This window comes from Cyanistes caeruleus, chromosome 10, assembly GCF_971803275.1.
Source record: "Cyanistes caeruleus chromosome 10, bCyaCae1.hap1.1, whole genome shotgun sequence".
Classification (NCBI taxonomy): Eukaryota; Metazoa; Chordata; class Aves; order Passeriformes; family Paridae; genus Cyanistes; species Cyanistes caeruleus.
Window position 1 is genome coordinate 2704891 of NC_141710.1, and position 25891 is coordinate 2730781.

The 25891-nt window shown below is 49.7% G+C and overlaps 1 protein-coding gene across 2 annotated transcripts; it reads right to left on the reverse strand.

Annotated features, from left to right (window-relative positions):
• Window positions 1–647: 647 nt before the first annotated feature.
• ITM2C (integral membrane protein 2C) lies at window positions 648–23647 on the reverse strand. 2 transcript variants are annotated; one of them, XM_086843709.1, is made up of 6 exons: window positions 23474–23647; window positions 10004–10141; window positions 8314–8502; window positions 7909–8019; window positions 4239–4389; window positions 648–2449 (listed from the first exon to the last, which is right to left on the reverse strand). In XM_086843709.1, exons 1-6 carry the CDS (start codon window positions 23591–23593, stop codon window positions 2358–2360), a joined length of 801 nt encoding a protein of 266 aa, XP_086699835.1. In that variant the 5' UTR covers window positions 23594–23647; the 3' UTR covers window positions 648–2357. The 2 variants fall into 2 exon arrangements, with proteins under 2 accessions (XP_086699835.1, XP_086699836.1); XM_086843710.1 differs by lacking the exon at window positions 4239–4389 and having other exon boundaries at window positions 23474–23625.
• Window positions 23648–25891: the final 2244 nt, after the last annotated feature.

Sequence of the window (25891 nt, forward strand, 5' to 3'; positions counted from 1 at the left end):
GAAGGAGCTCCCATACACTGAAGAGTTAAATACAAAATGCAGCAAAAATGACTGTAAAGAGGGAAACATGAACCTCCTCCCTATCAACCAGAGACTAATTGTGGAAAGAGGAACAGTCAAGTTCAGGAAAAATATTATTATATTCTCTGCCTGAAAGATGAAACAGGGAGAAAGCCTGGGAGGGCAGCAAGGGACCCCCATTGCTGTGTGTAGTGAGGAAAGGAAAAACCCCCAAGGCCAGCCCTGCAGAGCCAGCCAGAAGGTAACTGCAAGCTTAGGACACACTGGGCACATTTCTGTGTAGAAATCCAGCAGCTGGAGAGGCAAGGCTGAGCACAAAGATCCAATGCCCACGAGCCACCCAAGCAGCAGAGGATTCTGGCTGCTTCAGACCTCAGCTGGGCAACTTCCCCACACAGGCTGCCCTTGGGTGTCCCAGGGATGTGCAAGGAGAGGGGAAGGGCCCTCCAGAGCAGGCATAGGCAGCTCCCCAGTGGGTCAGCCACATCCATCCCTGTGGGGAAGGATCTCCCCACTGCAGCATCCTCCTGCTGCCCAACTCCTCCATCCCACTGGGCTGGACTCCCCAGCTGCTGCCTCCCATCAGCAACAGCCGTGCCTCCCATTCCAAACAAACACTTCACAGGTCAGAGGTAAAAGACTTTATTATCCCATGGGTTTTTCCTAAGAAGTAAGATTCCCACCAGACAAAATATACAAAGCATCTTATGTTTTCTTTCTAGACAACTGCATTCTCATCCTATGGAACAGCGACCACATTAGTTGACCCCAAAGAACCAAGGTTTGTCCTCACAGCTGCGGGATTGCACAGGTAGCATATCCAATGACCAGTTAAATCATGCAGAACCAGAGGGGAGAGCAAGAGGCCTGTATGGTCACCTGAGTGCAGGCTCAGGCTTCTAGAAATGGAGAGAAACACCGGGCTTAAATTTACCAGTTACTTCCATGAAGTGAACCGATTCTCTGATCCACTTCTTGTCATCCTCTTGGCAATTAAAGGCTGGGGCTAGCAGCAAGTTATTGCTGGGAAAACACAATGCTAGAAAAGTAAATACCCATCTGGCAGTGGGAAACCTTCCACACCAACCTGCAAGAAGTGCACAGAATTCTTCATTTTACATCAAGCTTAAAGCAGAATGAAACTGAAGTGTCCTTCTCTACTTGACAGAAATTGATGTTTATAGCTGACTATGTTTATATAAACTAATAAATACTCAGCCTCTAAGGACATACTAATTCCTACTGCATTACATGACCATCCTGAGATCCTGTTTTATTTTCACATAACCCATAGAATGAACACTCAAAAGTTTAAAATGTATGAACTTTGCATTTTGGTTCTGCTGAGTTAATGATTGTACTTGCATTTACTTTATCCTTCCTCTTCCAAAACAACAAGTTCATTTCAACAGATGGTGAACAAGACCAGATTTGCTGGAAACCAATTAACAAGAATGTGCCAAGTTGAAACTCACCCCATTCTTTCAAGCCAAAAAACTGCCTGCATTTCAAGAACCTAATTAGTTTTAACTACACTTATGGAACAGAGGGAAGCATATTTAATTACTCTGCAATTCTTCTGTCTGATGCTCAATAGAAATGCAGTTTTGTTCAAGCAATTTCTCTGCAGTATATTGATCAGCTCAATCTTGCCTTGTATCAGTATCTGTACTCCACTGGTGATGCAGATACACAGCTGGATTACAGTGATTACTATCAGAACAGCTTTCACTGGAGGAGTTACACATGAATACACACTGTTAAAAGATTTCAAAAACCTGCTTCTTCACTGGCCATTAACTACCAGTTCTGCTGCTGACACCACCTTGCCTCTGATGAGCTCTCAAACTGCCCTGCCTGTAGCCTCACGACTATTCCTTTCCTAAGTGCACCTGGTTTAGGTCATTACATCTGCACCAAAATGGAAATCCTCCTCTTGTGCATACACCCTCTGTCCCAGTGCCAAGGCAGCCTCAGAGCAATATCCCAGCCTGAAACTGCTCAGCCAGGAAAAGAGCACCTATTTCCAGCATTCCTATTTCTCAGCCATCCCTTCTACTCAAACCTGCTCCCAATAGAGATTTCCATCCTGTGGTGTGGAAGAAGCTGCATCTACCCCCAGTTATCTTTGAGCACCGTGTAAATTTAAGCCCAGCAAATGTCTTGGGTAGGTAGCAGGGAAGAAAAGGCCACAGAGGACCCCAAAGATTAGAGCTGCACAAGCTGAGGGGAGTATAAAAAGTAGCCAGATTACCATGTCTAAAGAGAGGGCTGAGAGCATGTGTGTGCATGTGTGTGCAAGCAAAGCCAAGGAAGGTTACATCTGGAGAGTGGCTTCATGATTTTTGGCAGATAACAGTTTCGACCACAAAAGTGTTTTCAAAGTGACGAATACGATGACAGTTTCCAGCCTCACGTCGACTGATACCTAAAGAGAGGAGAGAGGTGAATCAACAAATGATAATCTGTAAGAACCAAAGGAAGGAGGGGAAGGAAAGCAGATAAGATGCAACTTCTTAACAGTGAAATGTGGGGACGAGAAAGCAGCATTATCTGGTCTGTGGCAGAATTAACAATCTCTAGGATACAGTTCTGCACTAAGAGCTGCCGTGGGCTGAAGGAGCCACCTGGAAACAGCTGGTTTCACCTGACAGCATCTCAGTGTTATCTCAGGGACCAGAAAGCCTCAAGAAATCAGCAGAAGTCACAGGCTGGCACAGAGCACAGCCCTGGATGCAGCAAAGAAATGTTTAAAATATCCACTTCCTCTCTGGCTGTTTGTATCCCTGCATGCGTGATCCTGCTGTGGCCTCAGCCTTGGGTAACACTTCCCCTTGGGTAATACTTCCCCATGCCCTTCAAATGCAGCTCCTCAGCTCTGGGCAGTTCTGCTGGCAGCTCCTGCCCCTTTAGAGCAAACCCATGGTGCCCCAGTGACAAGCAGGACCATGCCAGGGCTCCAGGGGAGCAACTCCCAGCATGTGCCAGCAGCTCCTCCTGTCAGTGCAGCTCCCATTGGGAAAGTACCATCAGCTACAGCCATGGGGACCTCTGCACCCTGCAGCTTCCCCAGAGATCCAAACCCAACTGACTGCAGGTCCATGTTCCAGGTGAGCCTTTAAGTATATCTTAAAAGCAAATTAATACAAATACTGGTATTAAAGAGTATTTTGCAGCAAAATGCATTTCAATATAAGGTATGTATTGCTGATTTCCATGAAATCATTTTTACACAGTCCAATGTTCCCTCTTCACAACGTTTTCCATACTATTAGGAATTTAATTAATTAAAGGCAATTTGCAGATCTAATCTGCTCTGAATAGCTTGCACTGAATTGGGTGCCTTCATTAGGGAAATTTTCCAAACAGTTCCCAACAGCACTGCTATTAGTTCAGCCCCAGGAGCCCATGTGTAAATGAATTGCTGGCTCCTGCAACCATTTTTACAAAGTTTCTACCAGGCTGATGGATGACAGAAACGTGGCAGTCAGCAGCCTGGAGTTGGGTATCCACCAACTGGATGGGAAATACCTCAAGGGAAACCCCCAGAGGGAAACCCCACTCTGGCCATAAGGAGGTCAGCATGGCTTAACCAGCCACAGCAGGGGGTTGAGGAGCACAGAACAGGGCTGTGAAGGGTTTGAGGAGCACAGAACAGGGCTGTGAAGGGTTTGAGGAGCACAGAACAGGGCTGTGAAGGGTTTGAGGAGCACAGAACAGGGCTGTGATGGGTTTGAGGAGCACAGAACAGGGCTGTGATGGGGTTGAGGAGCACAGAACAGGGCTGTGATGGGGTTGAGGAGCACGGGCAGGGCTGTGATGGGGTTGAGGAGCACGGGCAGGGCTGTGATGTGGGTTGAGGAGCACAGGCAGGGCTGTGATGGGTTTGAGGAGCACAGAACAGGGCTGTGATGGGGTTCAGGAGCACGGGCAGGGCTGTGATGGGGTTCAGGAGCACAGGCAGGGCTGTGATGGGTTTGAGGAGCACAGAAAAGGGCTGTGATGGGGTTGAGGAGCACAGAACAGGGCTGTGATGTGGTTCAGGAGCACAGGCAGGGCTGTGATGGGGTTCAGAAGCACAGAACAGGGCTGTGATGGGGTTCAGGAGCACAGGCAGGGCTGTGATGGAGTTCAGGAGCACAGGCAGGGCTGTGATGGGGTTCAGAAGCACAGAACAGGGCTGTGATGGGGTTGAGGAGCATGAACAGGGCTCTCACGTCGGCGGGCGCCGCGCCGCCGCAGCCGGTACGTCTCCTTGCCGCTGCACAGGCGGTAGATGAAGGAGCCCAGCTGCTCCATGTCACTGACGTGCTCGGTGGCGATCATCTCCTCCTGGATTATGTATGTCTGAGGCAGGTATGTCCCTTTCTGAAACGACAGTTTCCACCAAAATAAGGCACAAACACTGCCACCATTTCCTCCCTGAATGGAACTGTTTATTGCAGAGCACCATGGACAGCCAAAGCACAGAAAATTCATTCGCTGTTGAGGCTCAAGCTCCACTTACTGAGGGCAGTTAACACGTGCTTGTCCTTGCTGGAAACTGTCCCTTGCTACAAACACAGTGCACACAAAACAGATTAGATCCAAAAATGGAATGTTCACATAAGGGGTGAAGTCAGTGTAGGATCAACCCTGTTATAAACTGACCCAAATTTTACAGCAGGATGCCAAAAACTGTAACTCTGAGAGTACAACAAACCCATCTGGAAGGAAATAAAAAGCTTAACCAAAATTCCAGGAACTCCACTGAAATGTGCACTCTACATTTACTTCAGAAGGCAAACCCCAAAACGACCAGCCCAGCTCAGATTCCAACATTCCCCTCTCCTCTCTGGTCCGTTCAGCACAGCCACAATGATGTCCCGGCCCTACTGCCCACAGGAATGGGGACTAGAGATGGGCCATGGGCACCACATTATGAGAACTGGGCTCTCCACACACATTCATTGCCCCAGGAACATCTGGGGAAGTGACATCCCTGCTGTTGGTGTAGGAAGACCGGGGTGATGAGTGAGGTGTCATGGCAGAAAGCTACCAAGGGATGGAGAAAATGGGGTTTCTATGTGCCCCCCCAAGAGATGAAGGTCACATCTTTCCCTGTGGGAAAGAGTTTAGCTCAGCACTGGAGATCCTGCAAACTCATTCCCAGATGCTCAGGGCATCTTTCAAGTTTGGACACTGCTGTAGCAACAAAAAGCTGTGTAACAAGTGCAGCTTGGGTCAGAGGGCACTTGTGAGTAGATGCTAACTAGATCATGAGGCAAAGAATCACCTCTGGTCCCTTTTCCTTAAGAAGAGTCAAAGAGATAAAAGAACTGTCAGACCCTGGGGCCAAGGTAAGCATAATCAAGGTGAAAAGCAAGCAATAGCAACACCATTTCAAGTATCACCTCTTCTGTTTCCCAGGACTGGTTATCTCCACAGAGACATACCTGGAAACACACTTCTTTAACTCAGTGCTATGCTGCTGGGCTGGCACAGCCAGGTGGGCCAGTAAGGCTGTCCTCTAACACTGCAGGATTAGACAATTAGAGCCAATCTGTACTGCACTAACACAACAGCTCTGCAAGAAATTCCATTATTGATTCTCAGGGGTAAGGCAGGGGGGCTGTGAGATACGTGCAGTTCCTGGCAGGGGCTGTGACGGTGGCAGCCAGGGCTGGGGCTCAGGATGTGCTGTACCCTTGGCCTGGTGAGAGGGCTCAGAGACAGACATGAGCACACAAGCCACCTTATTCACTGACTCAGTGAAACAGCTGTGGCAGGTGAAGGGGGAATCACCACTCCTCCAGTGCAGGACTGTGCAACAAGGACAATACCTTCAAGTCTCTGCCAAGAACTTTCAGCAAGCTACAGCACCGAGCATCTTGCGTTCTGCAGGAGATGTGGATCATCCATCATTTAACTGGGTCACCTCCAATCTCCTGCTGCTGCAGGGGGGAGCATCCCTCCATCCTTTTGTGTCAGACACTGATGCAGGCCTGGTCACTGAACTGTCACACCTGCCCAGAATAAAGCCTGAAAGAAGCAGATGCAGGGCATGTGGCAGCCACTCTGCAAAGGGGCACCCTGGCACCAGGCTGGCCAGGAGAACAAAGTAAAGGAGGCTCCCAAACTCCCTGTGCTGCTCCTGTCTGCTGAAGCAAACCAGTGGGCTTAACTGCTGGACTCTGATTTGATTCTAGAAACAGGACTGCAGTCACTGAACTGCTCCATAATGAAACTTTCTGCTGGAAATCGGTCTCATTCATTAGGGACTTGACTGCATTCAGAGATGCACAGAAGGCAAAAGTCTCCAAGTCCAAGGACCAACAAAGCTCACCCAGAATCCAAAAAGTAACACTTTTGAGCAGCAGGGCAAGTAATAAGGTCATAAAGATCCTCCCTGCAGCAGGAAGAAATGAGCTTTCTGCCTGACCAGCAAGGCCCCTGCCATGAAGCCATGAAGATCACAGGCCCACAGGATCACAGCTGGGGAGGGACCTCAAGACTTTATCCCATCTGGTCTTGAAACCTTCAAGAATTTCAAGGAGGCAGCACAACCTCCCTGGGCACCCTGTTCCACTGGTTCACTGTCCTTGTGGTGAAAATCTTCTTCTGAGCTCAAAACCAAGCTAATCACTTTAAAACAATGTCTCTAAGGTACAGGTTCAAGTCTCCACAGACAGACTGGACACTACTGGACACTCATCTCAATACTCAGGAGGTTATTTAAACCCACACCTGCTTTGGGCTCTTCAAGCACGTAAGACAATTTTAATTGTATTGTTATCCCCATTTTATATTCAATGACAGTGCATCATTTTCACTAACTGTGAGTTTTATCTGTTATTTTAGGATGTGACCAGCATTCCCAATCTCTCAGTTGTTTTTTCTCAGCTTGTGCAATTCTGCCTTTTCCATTTCCCTGTGTCCTGGGGACTGGTCACTGCCACAGTCAGAAGCTGTGACAGGTCTGGAGCGAGTTGTAAGTAAATGTGTGTTGTACCCCAGTGGGGTTCTCAGCACATTTTCCAGACAGTCACCGTGCATGAAACTGTGGGGACTGCTTGGTAACAAACTGGGAGTTTGACAGGGACTGGAGATCAGGCATCTCTCCAGCTGTAACTGTTTGCCTCTGAGCTTAACCACTGCGAAGTTCACCACACTGCAGTAGCAGAAAGTGAACAAAGGAAATTTAAGAAAGAGTAACAATTAGATGTGGTTTTTTTCCCCTTTCTTTTGAACAGACCCTCACAGGAGTGATAAAAGACCCAGGTTCACTGCCTTGATTTACCTGCAGAAGGCTGAGACAGATATGTACCTTTTGCAGTCTGAAAAATCCTGTGTTTTTTTCCTGCTGTGAAGATTAAATAGTATTCTATTTTAAGATGACTGTTTTCAGCAGCACAGGCTTCTGAACTGAACAAAATCTCTGGTACTAAACCTAAATTAATGCTGGCTGTGAGCACAACTGCATGAGCCCAAGCCCAGTGCTGCAGCCCAGCAGGGAGGGCAGCAGAGATTCCCCCCAAAAAGGTGAATGTTGAAAGCCTGCTTCTTCCCAAGGGACACTGAGAGCTCTGCAATTGGCAAAGCACAGTGCAAACCACAGGACAGTGAAAGGAAAGAATTTTTTTCCTTTTTCCCTTGATTCTTACAATCAGTAAACACTAGAAGGAAGGAATCTGCTGCTTCTTCTGGTCAGGCTGACCATCATGCCAGCATTACTGTGCTGTCTGCACAATCAGTATTTCAGCCAAACCTGCTGAAGCCTTCACTCTACATGAAGACTCAGGGCCAAGGCTTACTTCCCCAGCAGTTTTGATTTCCCAGGAGCTGCCAGCTGGCACCCAGGAGCCAACTCAAGGAAAGCATGCAGAACAAGCAGGGCTGCAGCTGTACCTTCACATTGACCAGCAGCTCCCACAGGTTGCGAGGAGGCATCACGATGGTGGTGTTCAGCTCGATGACGTAGCACTTGTCCAGAGTTATGTCATGGTACGCTGTCAGACCCTGCGTGCCAAGCACAGGAATTACCCAGCTGAACCTTCTGCAACAAACTGTGACTGAAAATGTGTGAGAAGAGGGAATTCAGGGAAGATGGGACACTGCATTAAACAAACCTCCCCCCCAAGCAGGGAGAGAGGGTTGGAAAAACCCAGAGAGGGCCTTGGACTGGAGCACAGCTCAGGAATAGACCACCATGGATGTGTGTGACAACAGTGACAGTGCTAGGCCATGAACACAGACCTGGTGCACCCAGCTCAGCCCCACGCTGTGCCCCCAAAGGCCCCAGGAGCTCCTTACTCGCTGGAAGTCGTGGATGATGTCTGCAGGGTCACTCCCTCCAAACTGGGGCACCGGGACATTGATTTGCTCGTAGTTCTCTTCAATGTAGATCTTGACATCTTCGTGCAGCTCCAGCTGCCCTTTGAAGGGCGAGTACAGAGAGTCTTCGTACAGGACACCGCAGTGGAACACGCTCTCACGGGGCAGCTGTGGGGACAGAGCCAGGCAGGGTACAACACACACACCCCCAACAGCCACAGCAAACATGGGCAGGGTCAAACATCAGATGCTTGAAGGTATTTTAAGATCAATCTTTTTACCAGAAGATATTCTCGGTGAACCTAGTGCAAACTACCCTTGTGAAATGGTCACATCTCACTTCATGGTAGGCAGGTCCAAAGTGAATAAAGAATTCCCTGCTGGTTTTCATGAGGAGTAATTCAGAAAGGCAAACTGACTGCCTGCAAGCTCTTATATTTCCTTACCAGGCTGTTCTCATCCCTCCACAGCCACGGCTTCCAGAAGCTGCACTTTTCTACAGGAGGCATAGAAGCTTGGGCTGAACAGAGTATAATTTCTAGAGGCCCTTGTAGTTTGGAGTGGTAAATACAGCAAAACCAAGTGGATTCACCTCACAGCAAAACAGGAGCTGCTGCTCTCTGAGCAGCCTGAAAGGTGTCCCTGCCAGGGCCTCCCCTCCTAGGGAAGTGTGTCCACCACAAGTCCTGTGACAGGTATCCTCACCTGGGGCAGGGCTCTGTGTGAGGGGGAGCAGCATTTCCAGATCAGGTGTAAATGAGAGCGGGTAATAAAGCACTGATGATTCTTGAAACAAAGACTGCAAATTAATTTGACAGCAAGGAAATTTATGGAGAAAAGGAGTACATAAAAAGACTGTTCTGCTGAGTGGATAAGTGCAGAGATGAAGGCAGCAGAAGTCCTGGGAGAACTCATTCACTAATAGCCACTCCACAGCACAATGAGGGCTCCAGTGCAAATCAGTGCTCTGGGGTTTCTTGGCTAAACAGTCAGCAAGCCAGAACTCAGCAGTTTCCTCCTTAAAAAGCAGCCTTGCCTTGTCTTATTCCCTGTATTTCTGACCCTCCACAGTTCTGCCAGCCCAGTGCCTTGGCCAGGCTAGGCCAGGCTTTGCAAAGACTACATGGAAAAAATGGTGCTGAATTTCATAGAGGTTGGTTGAGGGCTCACTTTCTACATCATCTCACACTTAGTTCTTACTTCTCCGCTTGCTTTATTAATAGCAGCACCTATTTTTGTCACACCTACAGAGTTTTTCTGTGCTAGAGTCTACAAAACCTAATGCAAAAAGCTGCTCCCTTGCCTGTACCCCCGTTTTCTCCAGGCTTGTTCTCCCCTCACAAGCTCACCAGCCATGCTTTCAAACTTGAAAATGGACAGCAGTGATGTGGGGCTTAAAATGTACAAATGGTAGGCTATTTTTATGCAGTTAAAATAAAGTAAAACAAAGCCATAAGGGAAGGGGAGGGTTTCTGGAATGCCCTTCCCGGCATGGGGGATGGAGGTCAGCCTGAGCCTACCACTTAAGAAATGCCTCATCTGCAGTGCCCTGCATCCTGGCTCCTGAGCCACCACAGTGCAGGGCAACAAAAAACAGCAGCACCTCTCTCAAAGGTGGTCTGGCTGCTTGGGCAGATGGAGCCAGAAGTGCTCCCCAAGTGACTCCTACCTGGGTGATGAAGAAGTATCTGTACACGTACATCGATGCGAAGACCAGCCCCAGGAGCAGCACGAGGAGGCCCATGGTCAGGTAGCACACCCCGCTGAGCGATGAGCGGCGGCCCTGCGCCGCGGGGCCCGGCTCCTCCTGAGGGACACAACCACAGCACCGTCAGCTGCTGCTCCAGGGCACCTGCACCCTCCTGCTCCATCCTGAGAGTGCTCCAGGGCACCTGCACCCTGCTGCTTCATCCTGAGGGTGCTCCAGGGCACCTGCACCCTGCTGCTTCATCCTGAGGGTGCTCCAGGGCACCAGCAACCTCCTGCTCCATCCTGAGGGTGCTCCAGGGCACCAGCACCCTGCTCCATCCTGAGGGTGCTCCAGGACACCAGCACCATCCTGCTCCATCCTGAGAGTGCTCCAGGGCACCTGTACCCTGCTGCTTCATCCTGAGGGTGCTCCAGGGCACCAGCAACCTCCTGCTCCATCCTGAGGGTGCTCCAGGACACCTGCACCCTGCTGCTCCATCCTGAGGGTGCTCCAGGGCACCTGCACCCTGCTGCTTCATCCTGAGGGAGCTCCAGGGCACCAGCACCCTCCTGCTCCATCCTGAGGGTGCTCCAGGACACCTGCACCCTGCTGCTCCATCCTGAGGGAGCTCCAGGGCACCAGCAACCTCCTGCTCCTCCATCCTGAGGGTGCTGCAGGACACCTGCACCCTGCTCCATCCTGAGGGTGCTCCAGGACACGTGCACCCTCCTCCATCCTGAGAGTGCTGCAGGACACCAGCACCCTCCTGCTCCATCCTGAGAGTGCTCCAGGGCACCTGTACCCTGCTGCTTCATCCTGAGGGTGCTCCAGGACACCTGCACTCTGCTCCTCCATCCTGAGGGTGCTGCAGGACACCTGCACCCTCCTGCTCCATCCTGAGAGTGCTCCAGGGCACATGCACCCTGCTGCTTCATCCTGAGGGTGCTCCAGGGCACCAGCAACCTCCTTCTCCATCCTGAGGGTGCTCCAGGGCACCAGCACCCTGCTGCTCCATCCTAAGGAGTTGTGCTATGTGCAGTGAACAGGGCAGGCACTGCCCTGCAAAGCTACTTCACACCTGGTGACAGTAAAACACTTCTTGTGCATTTTGCCTCCCTTACCCCAGATACATAAACGACATAATATACATTATATACACATATATTTGTATGTATTGAAAAATTGTGTGTGTGTGTGAACATACACAAACATGTATCATCAGCTTCCCACCAATTGTTCAGAACTAAAACAAGCTTTTTATCAATGGGCCATAAAGACTGACCAAAAGTAAGAAATAAAATCAGGAAGTGAGAATTCCTGGCTACTGAATGTAACAGCATTTATGTATTTATAGTCAATTTTTTGTTGTTGTTGAAATGCTGGGACTCATGGCAGAATGTCTCATTGGAAATTTTAGTGATGGGAATTACTGGTCCCAGAGAGGTACCTCCTGGCCCTGCTGGGGTGAGCTGACACAAACAGATGCGCTGATCTCAACTCCATTTTCAAGCACATTGCAGCACAGCTCCCAGGAAAATGGACAGAGCATCAAAAGGAAACACACCTGTCCTTTCCAATGTGCTGCTCAATCTATACAGACAGTAGCCAGCTCACCCTGTCACAGCCCTGAAAACAGAGGGCAGTGCAAAGGCAGGGTTACCCCCTGGACACAGCTCATCCCAACCTATGATGCTCTTGTTTTTACTACCAAAATAACCCTTCAAAATGTTAAGCAGGATGATGTAAGGCCTTTCAGAAGCAGATGAAAGAAGCTGGTTCAGAGATGCCCCAGTTTCCACACAGAAGAGCTGAAAGCTGCCCTCAGCTGAGCAGGCAGGCAGAGGAGAGAGGCACCAGGGAGGGCTCTTGCAGATTAACTCCCTCTGTGCAGTTTGGGATCTGATGTGTTTGATTAGACAAACACTCTCTCCACAGCTGCTTGGAGACTGCTACAAACAGGAGGAGCAGACTGAAAAGCAAACATCAGCCTCTCATTTCCAAGGTTTCTCACTTCATAAAGGAAGAGATGTTTCTCCAGAATAACATGGCCAAGACCCACAGGGTGGTGCCAGTGCTGAAACCCAAACGGGAGAGTCCCTTGGGCCCCTGCCACCCTCTGGTGGCATCAGACCAGCTCTGCCCAGCCCCTCTGGCAGCAAACACCTCTTTCCCCTTCCCCTACCGTGGAGCAGCCCTTGGGAGAGCAGCAGTTCAGTGCCAGGCTTGAAGGTATCCTTGCTGTCCCAGACTAGGACACAGTCCCCAGACTGTGGGGACCCTGCCAGGTGAGGATTCCCTGCTCCTCCCCTGCACCTGAGCTCAAGAAGCTCAAGAAGCAGAAGCAGGAACCTGCAGCCCCTCTCCTACCTGCTCCTCTCCTCCAGATACTGAATTTTTTATTCCCAGCCACATTCAGCCAAGAATGGTAACTTGGTAACTGCCAAGACCAAATTGCTTTGGGGGAGCTACAATTCCCACACACCTCCAGGAGAAATTAATCCACATTTATTTCTCCTTCATCCCAGCTGCTGAAAGACCCAGAGTACCTCGATTCACTGCCAGCTCCCTGCACTGAAGGATCACTGTAATCAGTTTGCTGCTGCTCCTCCAGCAAATAAAGGGATGAGCAAGCTGAAAAGCATCACATTTTCCTCTCTTTCTGCAGACAATGGGCAGCAACTCTGACAAGCCACAAAGAACAGAAAAAAGAAACAAGAAATCACATTACTAGAGGAAGTTTAAAGGCCCTCTGACATGAACTGCTAGGACAAGAAAGTCATGCTGGATGTCAAGTGTTTCACAAAAACAGCTTTCCCCAGATACTTGTCATCACAGGAGGAGTGCAGACGGTGGGGGTGAAGAGGAAGGAGATCTCCTGACACTGCAGCAAGGCTGAGAAAACGTTTCATGCTCTGCAAGTGAACCATATCCGAAAGGTGCCAGGTTGCTGTGGCTGTTAATGCACTGCTGCTCCCACCCTGGGCTGCCAGTGCTGACTCCAGGGAGGGCTTGGAGACAGGCTTCATGAGGACACAGAAACTCTAAGGGCAGAAAAAATACTCCCACTAAAAGAAAAGCTGTGTTTGAAGAATGCTAGAGAGGGCAAATAAGCCCTCAGTGGTTTGCTACTTGTTAGGGCAGCTCTGTCTTCTCTGCATGACCAAGGACACTGTGAGATATCCCACCTCTCACTGCCAAAGGTGAGTTCTGCTCCCTACAAAACACTGCTGGCTTCAGGAAAAATGCCCAAGCTTTGCATTGTGGGAGAAGGTGGGAGAAGCAAAGCAGAGCTTTGCTCTGGAAGAAGTTATTAAACAAACCCCCAGACTCTGAGGGAGGAAAGAAAAAAATCAACAGCAAGCATTCTGATGGAGCAGCAATTTAGGCAATGAGGTTAAAAATGCAGCCAGTCAGGCCAAGAGGAACAGTTAGCACAGTCCTGCAAAATACTGCATAAAAATCACCTGGAAAAACCTGACCAAAAATGTGTCTCCATCCTCCAGCCCAGCAGATGGAAAGGCCACCAGCCCTTATCATTGTGAATACTTGACAATTTAAAAGCAGCTACGTCAGTCTGCAGCTCAGCCTGGGGCTGGAGGCATCCCCAGCACTGAGAGCCCACAGATGGAGCAGTGCTCTTACAGCTCTTCACCCAGGATAACCAATCTGCACCAGCCTGGAAAAATCCAAGAAACTTGTTCCACAGGCTGCTGCCCTGCTCATGCCACTACACACCTCCTTTCCCACAGGACCCCCACTCCCTGCAGTAGAATTGTTTACAAACAGGGTACTCTAAAAAACCAGAAAATCCATCACAGCTGACTTCCATCTCTTCTTGTCTAGGAATGCCTGGCTCCCCAGCAAGGGGAGAATTAGACTCAGCAGCAATGTTTTCCTGAAGAGCAGTTCATGACTTCAAGGTGTGCATTTCCACAGGACAAAAATCAAAATATTAAAACACAAAAATGCTGAATATTCCAAAGGATTCATTAACCAGACACACAGCTTGCAACAAGCCATCCTATTAATTTTCTGCCTTGATCAAACTTGGGGGCTTTTTGGCCAAGAGGAATGGAAAAGGTTGGGGTCAAAACCATTCCTGGGCAGAGGTAGGGACAGGTATTTCAGCTGAGTAAATGGGCTTTCCTCTTTTTGTCATTTTAAACACAATATTCCAAAAGCTGGACATATTTTACACAAAAATGAACATAAGGCACTCCCTCCCCTCCCTGGGTTGAGCAGAGGACAAACATTCATTTGTTCCTGTGAGTCAGAGCAGGGAAACATCCCAGGCACCTGTGGCTGAGCCAACCCCCCCCAGCTTCACAGCACCAAGCCTTTGGACACAGCACTGGAGGAGCTGTTCACAGGAACCATACCTGGTGAGATGCTGCCTCTGGAATTTCTCATTAATACAGGAGAAGGTTATAAAAATAGAAATGTGACATTATTGCTCCTTCATCACCCATGTCTTGCTGAAGATGACAGAAGTGAGAAAATAAAATGTGTTGTGTCATGCCCCGATCGCTTCCTGAGTTGCACATTGCCTCAGCAGAGATGGGCTCAGCTCAAGGCCCTTTTCTGCTTCTTCAGCTTCAGAAACAGCTCTGAGTCCTCCACAAACCTTTTTTCCTGCATTTCTGAAACCATCTTAGGTGTAGCAGGGCCTGACAAACAGGGGACAGAGATTGCAAGTGTCTAAATATACACCCCCAACAGGAAAAGAAGCGTGGGGTGACTAAAAATAGTAGATGTGATTTCGATGAGTGACAAGTGAGGAGAGAAATGCACTGCAGAGGGATGAAGTTTGGAGAGCAGTGCCATCTAAACTATGTCATCACTCTCTGGGACACTGTTCAAGGGAGTAGCAGCCTGAGCTCTCAGTGCTTGATGCACTGACATAACTGCCATGGCCTCCTCGAAGGATGTAGGCTCCAAACTTAAACTTTGATCAGAACAATCTAACTTACCTTGCTGTTCACTCATTTCTGGTAGCCAGAGGCCAATATGGACTATGGGAAAACTAAAAAAAACCAGTTCAAGGTTGCTACCTCCAGCACATCAAGTCCCATATTCACAGCAAAATCAGTTACTGCTTTATAAAACATAAGGACTTGCAATAGTGGCATTTCTACTGACTTCAAGTGGAAAAACCCCAGAGCTGATTGCTGGAAAACTGCAGCAACTTAGAGTCGGTGTGAGCTGGAAGGGACTGACCTCTCCTCTGATGTGATGGCTCAGCTTTGAGTGTCACCTCTTGGGAAAGTGACCCCCAGGCCTGTACCAAGAGCCTGCTCTTTCTGCAGGTGAAGCAAAGCCCTCTCACCCAGCCACCCACTGCCAGCACTCCTTCTACCTGGGCACTACCAGCACTCAATGCTGCTCCCCTGCTCCAGGGAAGGCACTGGAGAGTTTGTGGGATAAGCTGTAAGGTGAAGAAATCCAGAGCTGCCTCCCAGACAGAACCATGTCTGTAGTCAGGAATTCCAGCACAGGGGGCTCAGTGGTGCAGAGCCCCCAGGCATGGCCCGAGTGAGCTGGGTGGGCAGGCAGGCTCCAGGCTGGAGCACCTGCCAAGCTCTGCAGAAGGGAGGTGAGAGACTACACACAGGAAAAAGCAGACAAAGGCAGACAAGAAGAGGGAGAGGAACAGAGAGATAAAATATCACAGCAAAGGCATCTTGGCATCCATCAAAGCACCCCCAACACTCCAAAGAAGGCTCCTGTGCCAGATGAACAAAAAAATGAGTCCTGTCCTCAAGAGCAGTGATGCTTGGAGAGAGGAGAGGAAGCAAAATGAGGAGAATACCAGGTGAGCCCACGGGGGAAGACTGCCTGAGAGGTCAAAGCTCTGCACCAGCAATGAGAGGCCTCTCAAGGAACTCACACATGGAAGGAGAGTCCTTCCAGGCTGAAGGGCATTTCTGATGCTCTAGGTCAGAAAAGAAAACATGTGCATGCATAGACAGAGAGAAAAACACACACACACACATACACACACACATATACATATATAAATATATATATATATGTATGTATGGCACACAGTTTCCAAGGCAACCAAAGTCCCTGCTCACAGTCTTTGAGCAGTGCTTCCACTGGCCACCAAACAGCATTTCCACAGAGAACACAACTGATGACTTTTGGACTCAAAGATGCCTGGAAGCAAAAAAAAAAACAAAAAAACAAACCCAAAAGCAAGACTGTAATTAAGAGACTATCACAGCTGAAGGCAAAAAAGTTGCAATAAATGAATCTAATCGCACCTTTGAGTGACACCACAGCACGTGACTAGCAACAAAGCCACCTGCCTCAGGAGTCACTTCACAGCACTGGAAATTAGAATATCAAAAACAACTGCTGGCTAATTAAAACCCCCAGCTTTGTTGCTATACGACAAAGACAGCACGATGTTAAAAATGCAGCCTAGCATGTGGGAGCTCCTAAGCACTCAGTGATCATATTTTCCTTCTCCCTCATCAGCAAGAGAGATATAAATCCCCCTCTTTTCTCTTTTTTCATCCCTTTCTGGAACTAAGGGGCTGTTTCTCCTCCCTCTTTCCACAGGGGTGAGGAATTAATTTCCATATTTTTTTATTTTGTTTTTTTGGCAGAGGCACAACAACTTCCAGCTGGAATGATTCCAGCCTCCCTCTCCTTTTTCCCAGGAGTACAACCATTCAGAGCATTAGCAGAGCCAACAAAGCCCCTGGTAAAAACAAGGCTGTTCTTACCACGCTCACAGCTGAAGCCCCGAGCATCATGTTGAACAGAGAGGCAGGCAGAGAGAAGATAAACAGCTGTGACAAAGTGGCAAAAAAATATCCCAACCTGGGCATTTAACAGCCTGACTGCCAAAATACTGATTCTGATAACACAGCCTGATTTCCAGGCCCACTCACTGCAATGATGGGGAAAATCAGTCTCTGCCATGGAGCAGCTCCATAGCTAAAAGGCTCTGGAGCACCTGGGCAGACCTCACCTGGGAGAGGGAAGGAGCCAGCACAGCCATGTGAAGGCCATGGGCTGTTCAGGGCTTTTTCACAAAAGACTCCCTGAAGTGGGAGGTAGCATTAAAAGAATGGGAATTTTCCCCAGGAGAAGAATGGAGGTTAAGCTTTGGCACTGGGTCTCAAAAGGTCTCCAGAGCGATGAAAAGCAAAAGGCAGCTCAAGCAAGAGTGAAGCAGAGCAGCTGCTCTGGGAACAGGGGAAGCTCTTAAACTGAGAGGTTGGCAAATTTAAAGAGAGCCTTGACTCAAAGGTAAAGACACATGCAGGTGGGCAGGCACCTGACTCCTTAAAAGACCTCTCACAAATGCCAAAAATATTCAAGAACACTGCAAAACTGAGGTAAGGAAATGCCAACAGCTTTCAGCTTGCTCTTGATGTAGCTGAGTCTTCCTCCTCCTCCCTGGTGAAGGGAAGCTGCTACCAAAAGCAGTCTGTTTGCTTCTACCATCATGCAGGGCTTGGAAGAAGCAAGCCATGAGCCTGTGTCCTCACCAAAGCGCTGAGCTGTCCCTCGGGACACACACCCCTTTTCCCAGCCCGCAATTGTACAACTGCTCCCATGTAAAACAAACCCACCTACCAAGCCAGGCAAGTGGCCCTGGGCACAAGCCAAGAGAGACAGAGGCTGATTTTGCAAGAGGTGTGAGGGATTGGGTGCTGCAGTAACACATCTGAAAGCACAAAAAAAACACATCAAAAGGTTTCAGGCTTTCACCTGAAGATTTTCGCCTCTAGTGATGCCTTTTGATGCTAATGAAGCACCAGAGCAGAGCAACAGCTGGGCCCAGGACTCACCTGGACACTGCCACTGGGCTCTCACACTGCTTCCCCCAGAAAGCTCCATGTCTGGAGAGCTTTTGGGTCAGTGCAATATAAAATCACAGCATTCATCTCAGAGCTTGCACAGTAAAGGCAGGCAGAGATGGTCAGATCAGCTGTTCTGGATGTAACCAAGAGCAAGCCAAGCACTGCTGATCTGGCTATGGCCAATGAAGCCAATACTGTCCCTCCTCACTCTTCCTCTAGATGTGACTGATTCCCAAAAAGCTGCAAGAAAGGACAAGCCATGCCCAAGATGCTCAAGAACACCCAAGGTCCTGCCTTCTGCTGGCTCTGCAGACAAGAGGGGCAGTCACAGCCAGAAACCTGCACTGATCACTCTGAGCAGAGGGGCAGAGTCCAGTCTCCATCTCCTGGAGGGCAAGTTCAGTCATCTTCAAGGAACCAGACTTCAGGTTACAGCATTTGCTAATTCCCTGAAAATCAGGACTTGCACAGTGTCACACCATAAAATGAAGTCACTGCTCCCTTCTGGAACACTGACAGCTATTATCTCTTCTCCCAGCAACAGCACAGGAAAACTCTGACAGTCAATCCTACACTTGAAAATTCACCACAAAGAAAAAGTGTCTAGTTTAACAACAGCAAGAGAGAGGAGGCAAATTTACCCTTCTCTTTGTTGTTCAAACTGACTTCAAAGGAAGGGCATGGCACCAAAGAAGACAACTCTGAGAAGCAAGTGCAGAGAGATGAATGAAAAAACCAGTACCCTCATACTGTCCTCCCTCAAACACTAACACTGGTATTAAAAAAACCCCAAACATTCCTAGGTTCTCACACATCACCTGGGCAGAAAATACATGTCTACAAGAGAAAATGCCTTTTCTATCTCCTGTAAACCTGGTAATGGGCAAACATGTGGTAGCACAAAATCAAGAACTACAGAGCAGCACACAAGGACACCTCATCTTCCATCTCTTCGGACCTGGCTGCAGTGCTCTGCTGGATGCAGCTCCCTTCTTCTGGGCTTCTGTGCCATACTTACTTTGAGTTCACTTGCACCCTTTAAAACTCTTCTTTTTAAAGGTATTTCTTGGTTTTCTGTGTTTCACAAAAAAAAAACCAAAACACCAAAACTGCTGTACCCAATGCAGATAAATGCAACAGGCTCTTCCCAGGTGAAGAGCTCCCCATGTAAAGCCAGGCTCCAGCTCTCCCTCAGCTTTGGGAAAACACACACCTCTAGACAGATATTTCCAGTTCCTCTGTCTCCAGCTCTTCAGTCTACATCTCTTTGGTGAAAGACAGCTACATGTTTCAAAATTCCATTGCATTTATGACGTTTCTGCTTGGAATAGATATTCTCTGTTCTAATCCTTCTGCCAGTTTTAACCAGATCCTTTGTCATGTTCAGCTGGAATATCAAATATTCATGTCCGGAGGCCAGTAAGACACTGAAGTCTAATATTTCACTAGAGCAGATCCTGCAAGGGGCCAGAGAATTTTTTTTTTCCAATTCAGACCTTCTCCTCTGATTCCAAGGCATCCCCAGACTACAGAGAACAAAAACCAAATGACAATGCTTCTCTTTAAGCTGACAACTCCATACAGGCCACAAAAAAAGTCATCACTTCAGCCCATGTGGTTATAAAAGAGTTGAGCAAAGACCAGGAGTAACCTTCTGTTACAGGAGGCTGCTTCTTAAAATTAGGATCTACCGTATTCAGCTAAGCCTAGACATGGTGAGAGCCCCTGCAGATCAAGATCCTCAAGCCTGGACTCAAGCCTGCAAACATGTCAATGAGCACAATCAATCAATCCATGCTGCTGCCAGCGAGGTTTTCCTTCCTCTCTCTGAATTTACAGCTTGCTTTGTGAAAAAGCCTCTTTAAAAGACTCTTCCTCACATCCCCTTCCCTTGCCATCTGTCTCCCACCTCACAACATTCTGCAAAGAAGTTGCTCACAAAACCCAACACTGCACTGGCACGGCAGTGTCCACAGGCTGGTGTGACTCTGCTTTATGTGCCCAGAGAGCCACTGCTCCTCCACCCACCCTGTGAGCTGGAACCCAGCTCTGGAAAATCAAAGGTACACCAAACCCCAGAGAGCCACAAGTGGCACTGCTGTCCTGCTGCCACCATGAAGTGCTGATCCTTTTGGGGTCACTTAGGCAAATGCAAATCATTCCCAGCTCACCGTGCCCAGCTGAGCATCAGGAAAGGCAGGAGGGCAGGGACACAGCACCAGCCCCAGCAGTGAGGCACTGTCTGCCTGCTTCAGAGCTCCACATCCACAGCAGACGTGCTCCTCACTGGGAAGATGTGCAGTCACAGGGAACAGAGCTTCCTGGGCACCAGAGGGGCCCTCAGGGAATGTGCTCCCCACGGGTTTCCAGGCTTTTCCCTGCTCTTTCTGCCAAACAGGGCAACCACACTGGGTGTGGGAGCTGTGGCAACAGGGAGGAGGCTGAGGCAGCTCAGCTGTCAGCCAGGAGCTGAGGCACCCACCAGACAGAGGTCCTGAGGTTCAGCTACAAAGAGACCACACAGACATGGAAGGGTTGGATGGATCCAGTTACAGGCAGCAAGCAGCTCCTTGTGGGAAACTTCTCCACACAAGCAGGAAGGGTGTGATCCAAAGACCACTGAGTCTTGTCAAGACTTTGGGAATGCAGATGGGATGAAAGGCACAAAATCAAAGCCTGGTATTACTGCAACCAACCAGGAGCAAAACGTCGGTCACACCCTGCAGACACCATTGTGTGCACCCTGGAAAGCCCCTCACAGCCCCCGGGTCTGTGAGCCACTGCCAAGGTGTTTCCAGCAGATTTTAGTGAAACCCCTTCTCCTCTGGCTCTTCTGCTGTCTCTGCCAAATAATGAGCAATTACTAGAAGAGTGCACAAGAGATCAAAAACCTCACGTTTTGACTGGAGAGCTCCAGCCATCAGTTTTGTTTGGTTCCTGTGGACTTCAACATCCATTACAATCACAAGGAGCGTATTTCCCAGAGCAGTGTAAGACACAGCCTGTGTATATATTTCCATTTCAGACTGCAAATATGGAGTTCAATTAAAACTCACTGAATACTATTTTGCATCTGAAAAAATATTTTCCAATGAATACAACAGATTATTTTACTGGATGCGTAACCTCAAGCCGCCTTCTGCTCTAGGCTGCTACATCCCCACAGTTCCTACTAATGACAAGATTGTTTCTTCTATAAGCTCTTGAAGTCTTGCAACAGTCTCAAAATTATGTGGATTTTTCTGACAGGAGTTTAAATTGCATATTCTTCCCGATTCAAGCCAAGCTGTGCAGGGGAGAAACAAGGCTCAGCACATGCAAGCTTGCTGTCACGACTCCTCACCTACTACTTTTCAGGACACATTAGCATCACAGACATCTTCCTGCCTGCCGCATCTTTGCATTCACCCAGCACCTGCCAAAATTCACAGGCTGCGGAAGCTGCCGCTGAATCATTTCCCAGCTCTGGCTCCTATCACTGGGATTGAAGTTATGAGATCAAAGAGAAAAGGAATGCAGAGCATCTTGTTTGCATGTCACCAATGCCATTTTGCTGCAAGGCAGCTAGAGAAAGACACACACAGACAGAAATTATTGGCAGCAGGAGTATGGCAAGAAAGCCTCGCTACGCAAAGACCAATGCCACAAGTTGGGTGTTTCACAAAGGTAAAGGTCCAGCTAAGCCCAAGCACACCAAAGAATCCACTGTCATAGTCCGAAAAATATCATCAGGAAGAGGCCACCTGATGTCAGTGGATATGCTGCTCCCTGGACATCCTCATGCTGCCCAGACTCACTGTAACCCGTTCCTGCCCTTATTTCATGGGTCTCATGTGGATGTTCTTACATGTCTGTCTGCTGGAGTCGAGAGACTTGAGGAGTCTTTGTTCTAAATTCATGTTTTTAGGTTCCTTTGTAGCTCACAAAGGTGGGCTTAAAAGAACATCACCAAGCCTCCCAGGAGTCAGAGAAAGGCCTAAGGCAACATAAAAACCCCAACATTTATTATTTGCTACCTAAGCCAATTTCATACATCTGGCAGGACCTGAATCAGAATAATTTTGATTGCTGGGATCTGGCAGCACTAATGATAGAAATAAGCTTCTATTACTTTTTTAATTTTTAAACTCATTTTCTCACAGTACTTATGAGAAATAGATGGATCCTGCCTGAACTCATGCAGGATCAACAGAAGAACTGAGTTTCTGGCTGTGGAAAGCTGGTTTAATGGCAGGATGAACTGCAAGTCCAGTGTGGTAGTCAGTTTCCAGGGTTGGACATTAGAGGCAGGAAGAAAACTAGCACCTTAGCTTGTAATTAGGAAATACAGTCAGGAAATCACCGAGGTCACAGTCGGCCTCATTCCCCCAGGTCTCTGCAGAGCTCCTTGGTCTGAGATTAACATCACAATCACGACAGACTGAGCACAGCCAGACCCTGGCAGCACAGTCGAGAGCTGCGAGCACATTGTGTGTGATGGGAGAGATCATCACGGTGTGACTCCCTGAACTCTGCAGAACAGAGCAGTCTTCTGAAGCCCCTGCTGCAAAGCACTTCTCCAGGGCAATTCCCACTCGTTTGGTGAGGCACACGAGGAGGAACACTCTGCTCTGCTGCAGGAACAGAGCAAAACCACAGCTCCCACATTGTTTTTTGAGTCAGAGAGATACTAGGGTTCAATAAATGATCAGACCACATGCACAGCCTAGGGATTTGTGAGGAATACAGAAATGCCATTTAGGACTCCTCCTCTGCAATGGAAGCCTGTAACGAGGCTGATGCCATGGGTCAGGCCCAGCTCAGGACAATCCCTTCACATTACAGAGGGTGGAATTCACCCAGCAGGTCCACCCATGCAGCAGGGCTGGCAAGTGGGGTTGTCCAGCACCAGAGACTTCAGAAACACCCAACTCCTGCCAAACACAACAGTGCCTAGCTCACTGTCCATACTCGAGAGAGGCACTGGACGTGCCATCCCTGGTACGTGCCCAGCACTGCCCAACAGCGCCTGGCCACAGCTCACACAGTCCGAGAGCGACCCACACATCTCTACCCAGCCCCAGCCCATATTCTGCATCTGCTGTGGATGTTCCAGTGCCTTCGTTCCCCTTGTGCCTAAGGGTTCCCAACCCCTGCAGCCATGAGCACTTCTCCTACCCATCCCCTGAAGCCAGCAGAGGAACTCCACATCACTGTATTAACTCCCATCTGCAAAGCATCTAGAGCTGTGCGCTCTTAGCCCCTCGCTTCTCATCTTGCTCCAGCACCATCTGTTTTCCTCCTCTTGCCTCTTCCCCATGCCAATCCGAAGCCCTCAGAGATGTCAGGATTCGAAATCCCCCCATGCGTGACCAATCCGAAATTACATTCCCGCAGGCTAAACCACCCAAAGGGGTGAGTTCTGCTGCCACTGTGAGCGCTGGACATTCGCTCCGGTGCCCAGGGACGGCCGCTCGCGCCACGGCGCCGCTACCCTGCCCCATCATCCCCGCTCCTCTAAACTTCGGCTGCCCACCAAGCCCCCGGAGCCGCCGGTAAAGCCGGACACTTCTGCCGGTGCCCGTCCGAAGCAGCATCACACCCCCGGCACCTCTCGTCTCCCGCCGCCCCTCGCCCCCGCCCCACTCACAGCGCCCGGGGGCAGCAGCACGGCGCCCGCCGCCCCATCGCCCCCCGCCGCCTTCTCCTTCTCCTTCTCCTTGTCCGGCTTGAGCGCCGCGGGCGGCTGCTGGACGCCGATCTTCACCATGGCCCCGCTCCGCCGCCGCCAGCCCCGGCACCGCCCCGGGGAGGGGCCGCGCCGCGCCCGCCCTCAGCGCACCGAGCCCTCCACGGGCACCGGGCGGGCCCCGCGCACTCAGAGCTACCCCGGGTCCGCAGAGCCGCCCCGGGCCCTCAGAGCTACCCCGGGTCCCCAGAGCCGCCCCGGGCCCTCAGAGCTACCCCGGGTCCGCAGAGCCGCCCCGGGCCCTCAGAGCTATCCCGGGTCCCCACAGCTGCCCCGAGCCCTCAGAGCTATCCCGGGTCCCCACAGCTGCCCCGAGCCCTCAGAGCTACCCCGGGTCCGCAGAGCCGCCCCGGGCCCTCAGAGCTACCCCGGGTCCCCACAGCTGCCCCGGGCCCTCAGAGCTGCCCCGGGTCCCCAGAGCCGCCCCGGGCCCTCAGAGTCCTTAGAGCCGCCCCGGGTTCCCGGAGTTGCCCCGGGCCCTCAGAGCCGCCCCGGGCCCTCAGAGCCCTCAGAGCCGCCCCGGGCCCCGGTTGCCCCAGCACGCCCCGCTCTGCCCGGCCGGGTTGCGGGACACGGAGCGGGGTCAGCGGCACCTCCGGGATCCTGGGGTACGGCACGGGCAGCACTGCCCGTGGTACTGCTGACATCGGGTCAGCAAAAGGCAAAAAACGAAAGAAAACCGAACAAGCCCCGAGCCTGAGGATGCATCAGCCTGCAGCAGATGGACAGAGAGCAGGGGTTACTCTGGGGAAAGCTGGAAGAACCCAGCCGCTCTTCGAGGCCACAGAGCAGAATCCGTGGAGGAACAGAGAGATTTAGGTGGCCTTTCCCCAGGACCAGGCACAACAGATGGATTACCTTCATCTAAGAGACAGTGATCCAGAAAATGCCCTGTCTGCCAGAAGCAGAGTGTGGCATACAGAAGAGAATTTGGGGGAGGGTTGGGTTGCCTTTGTGCCGGCAGATGATGGCTGGGGAGCAGCAGGGAGCACAGCAAGGAGTAAAGAACACATGTTGACAGTTTTGTTAAGTAACAAAATGGAAAAAAAAAAAACATTAACAAAACTCTCTCTGCCAGCTACAGGTAATAAGGAAAGTAGGAAATTGTCAGTGGATAAACAGAGCACTATCCTTACATTGATTTGGTCCACTTAAACATAGCATTTATTTATAATAAAGTTGTTTCAAGCATTTTCTTTCAATCTAGACAGGTTCATTATGTACTGAGTGCTTTACATCATATTTTGAACTAACCCATTGATAAATTAGTGCTAAATTTTATTTGTAAAAGGCATCTTTGGCAAGGATTCAGCATTGACTCACAACAACAATTGCTCATAGTGCTGACTTATATTGTTCAGTATTTGGAGCTGTTTGCTTCCCAGCCTCCCACCCTGTGGATAAAAGTTACACAGAGATTGCAAGTTTTATCTCACATGGAGATAAGGGGCTGCATATCCACAATAGCCTCTAATTTCAGGAGCTCAAACTGAGACAAGATGGTCCTGAGGTTATGGAAATGGGAGTGTTTACAGCCAGATTCAAACATCTCAACATGCAAACTGGGAGACAGCCCACCAGGGCCTTCCCTGACTAAAGCTGTAAGGTAAATTTCAACTCTTCTAAAAACATTTATCCTGTTTCATATGTAGCCTTAGTGCAAGGAAATGTCCAGAATAGGGCAGAAATCCCCTTGTGTCCCTCTCAATCCACCAGATCAACCTGCTGCCCACACTGGGCCCTGCTCTGCTCTTTTTTTAGGTTGTTTAGCTCACTCTTCCTCAGGGGTAGCCCTCTGTGTGACAAACGCTGTGTTACCTCCTCTCCTCCAGCCCAGGGCCCACTGGGCAGCTCTTGGCACTGAGAAGAAACCTAAAGGCAGGATGCAGCTGAGGAGAAGTGATTACAAAGTCTTACCTCTGATACAACCAGAGAAAGCTTGAGACTAAAATCTTCAGTTTAAAGGCAGAAGTTAAAGAAAGTTGGGGTTTGTTCTTTCCATTTATGTCTAACGTGACTCTGGCCCTCACCCTCAGTCAGTCAGTCTGTGGGAGTGGTGGGACAAGCCTGCAGTCAGGAGAGTAAAGGATCCTCTCCTAATATTTAGATCATTTGTGACAGATAATGAGAGAAATAGGCGCAAGGCTCATGATGTTCAGCAGGGCTCCTGGCAGAACTAGTCTATTGATTTCCTCAGAGTCTAACAAATGGAAGAGAGCATCACACCATTGCCAAGCCAGCAGCGAGCACCAGGCAGCAGTGACAGTGTGACTCTGCCCTTTCTTGCATCAGGTCAACTGCTGAATCAGCCAGGGTCCT

Coding starts and splice junctions, on each gene's coding strand:
- ITM2C (XM_086843709.1), bottom strand. CDS start 23,593: ATGGTGAAGATCGGCGTCCAGCAGCCGCCCGCGGCGCTCAAGCCGGAC. Junction 8,503..10,003: donor GATACTTCTTCATCACCCAG/GTAGGAGTCACT, acceptor CTGTCCCCACAG/CTGCCCCGTGAGAGCGTGTT. Junction 4,390..7,908: donor AGCTGCTGGTCAATGTGAAG/GTACAGCTGCAG, acceptor CTGTCGTTTCAG/AAAGGGACATACCTGCCTCA.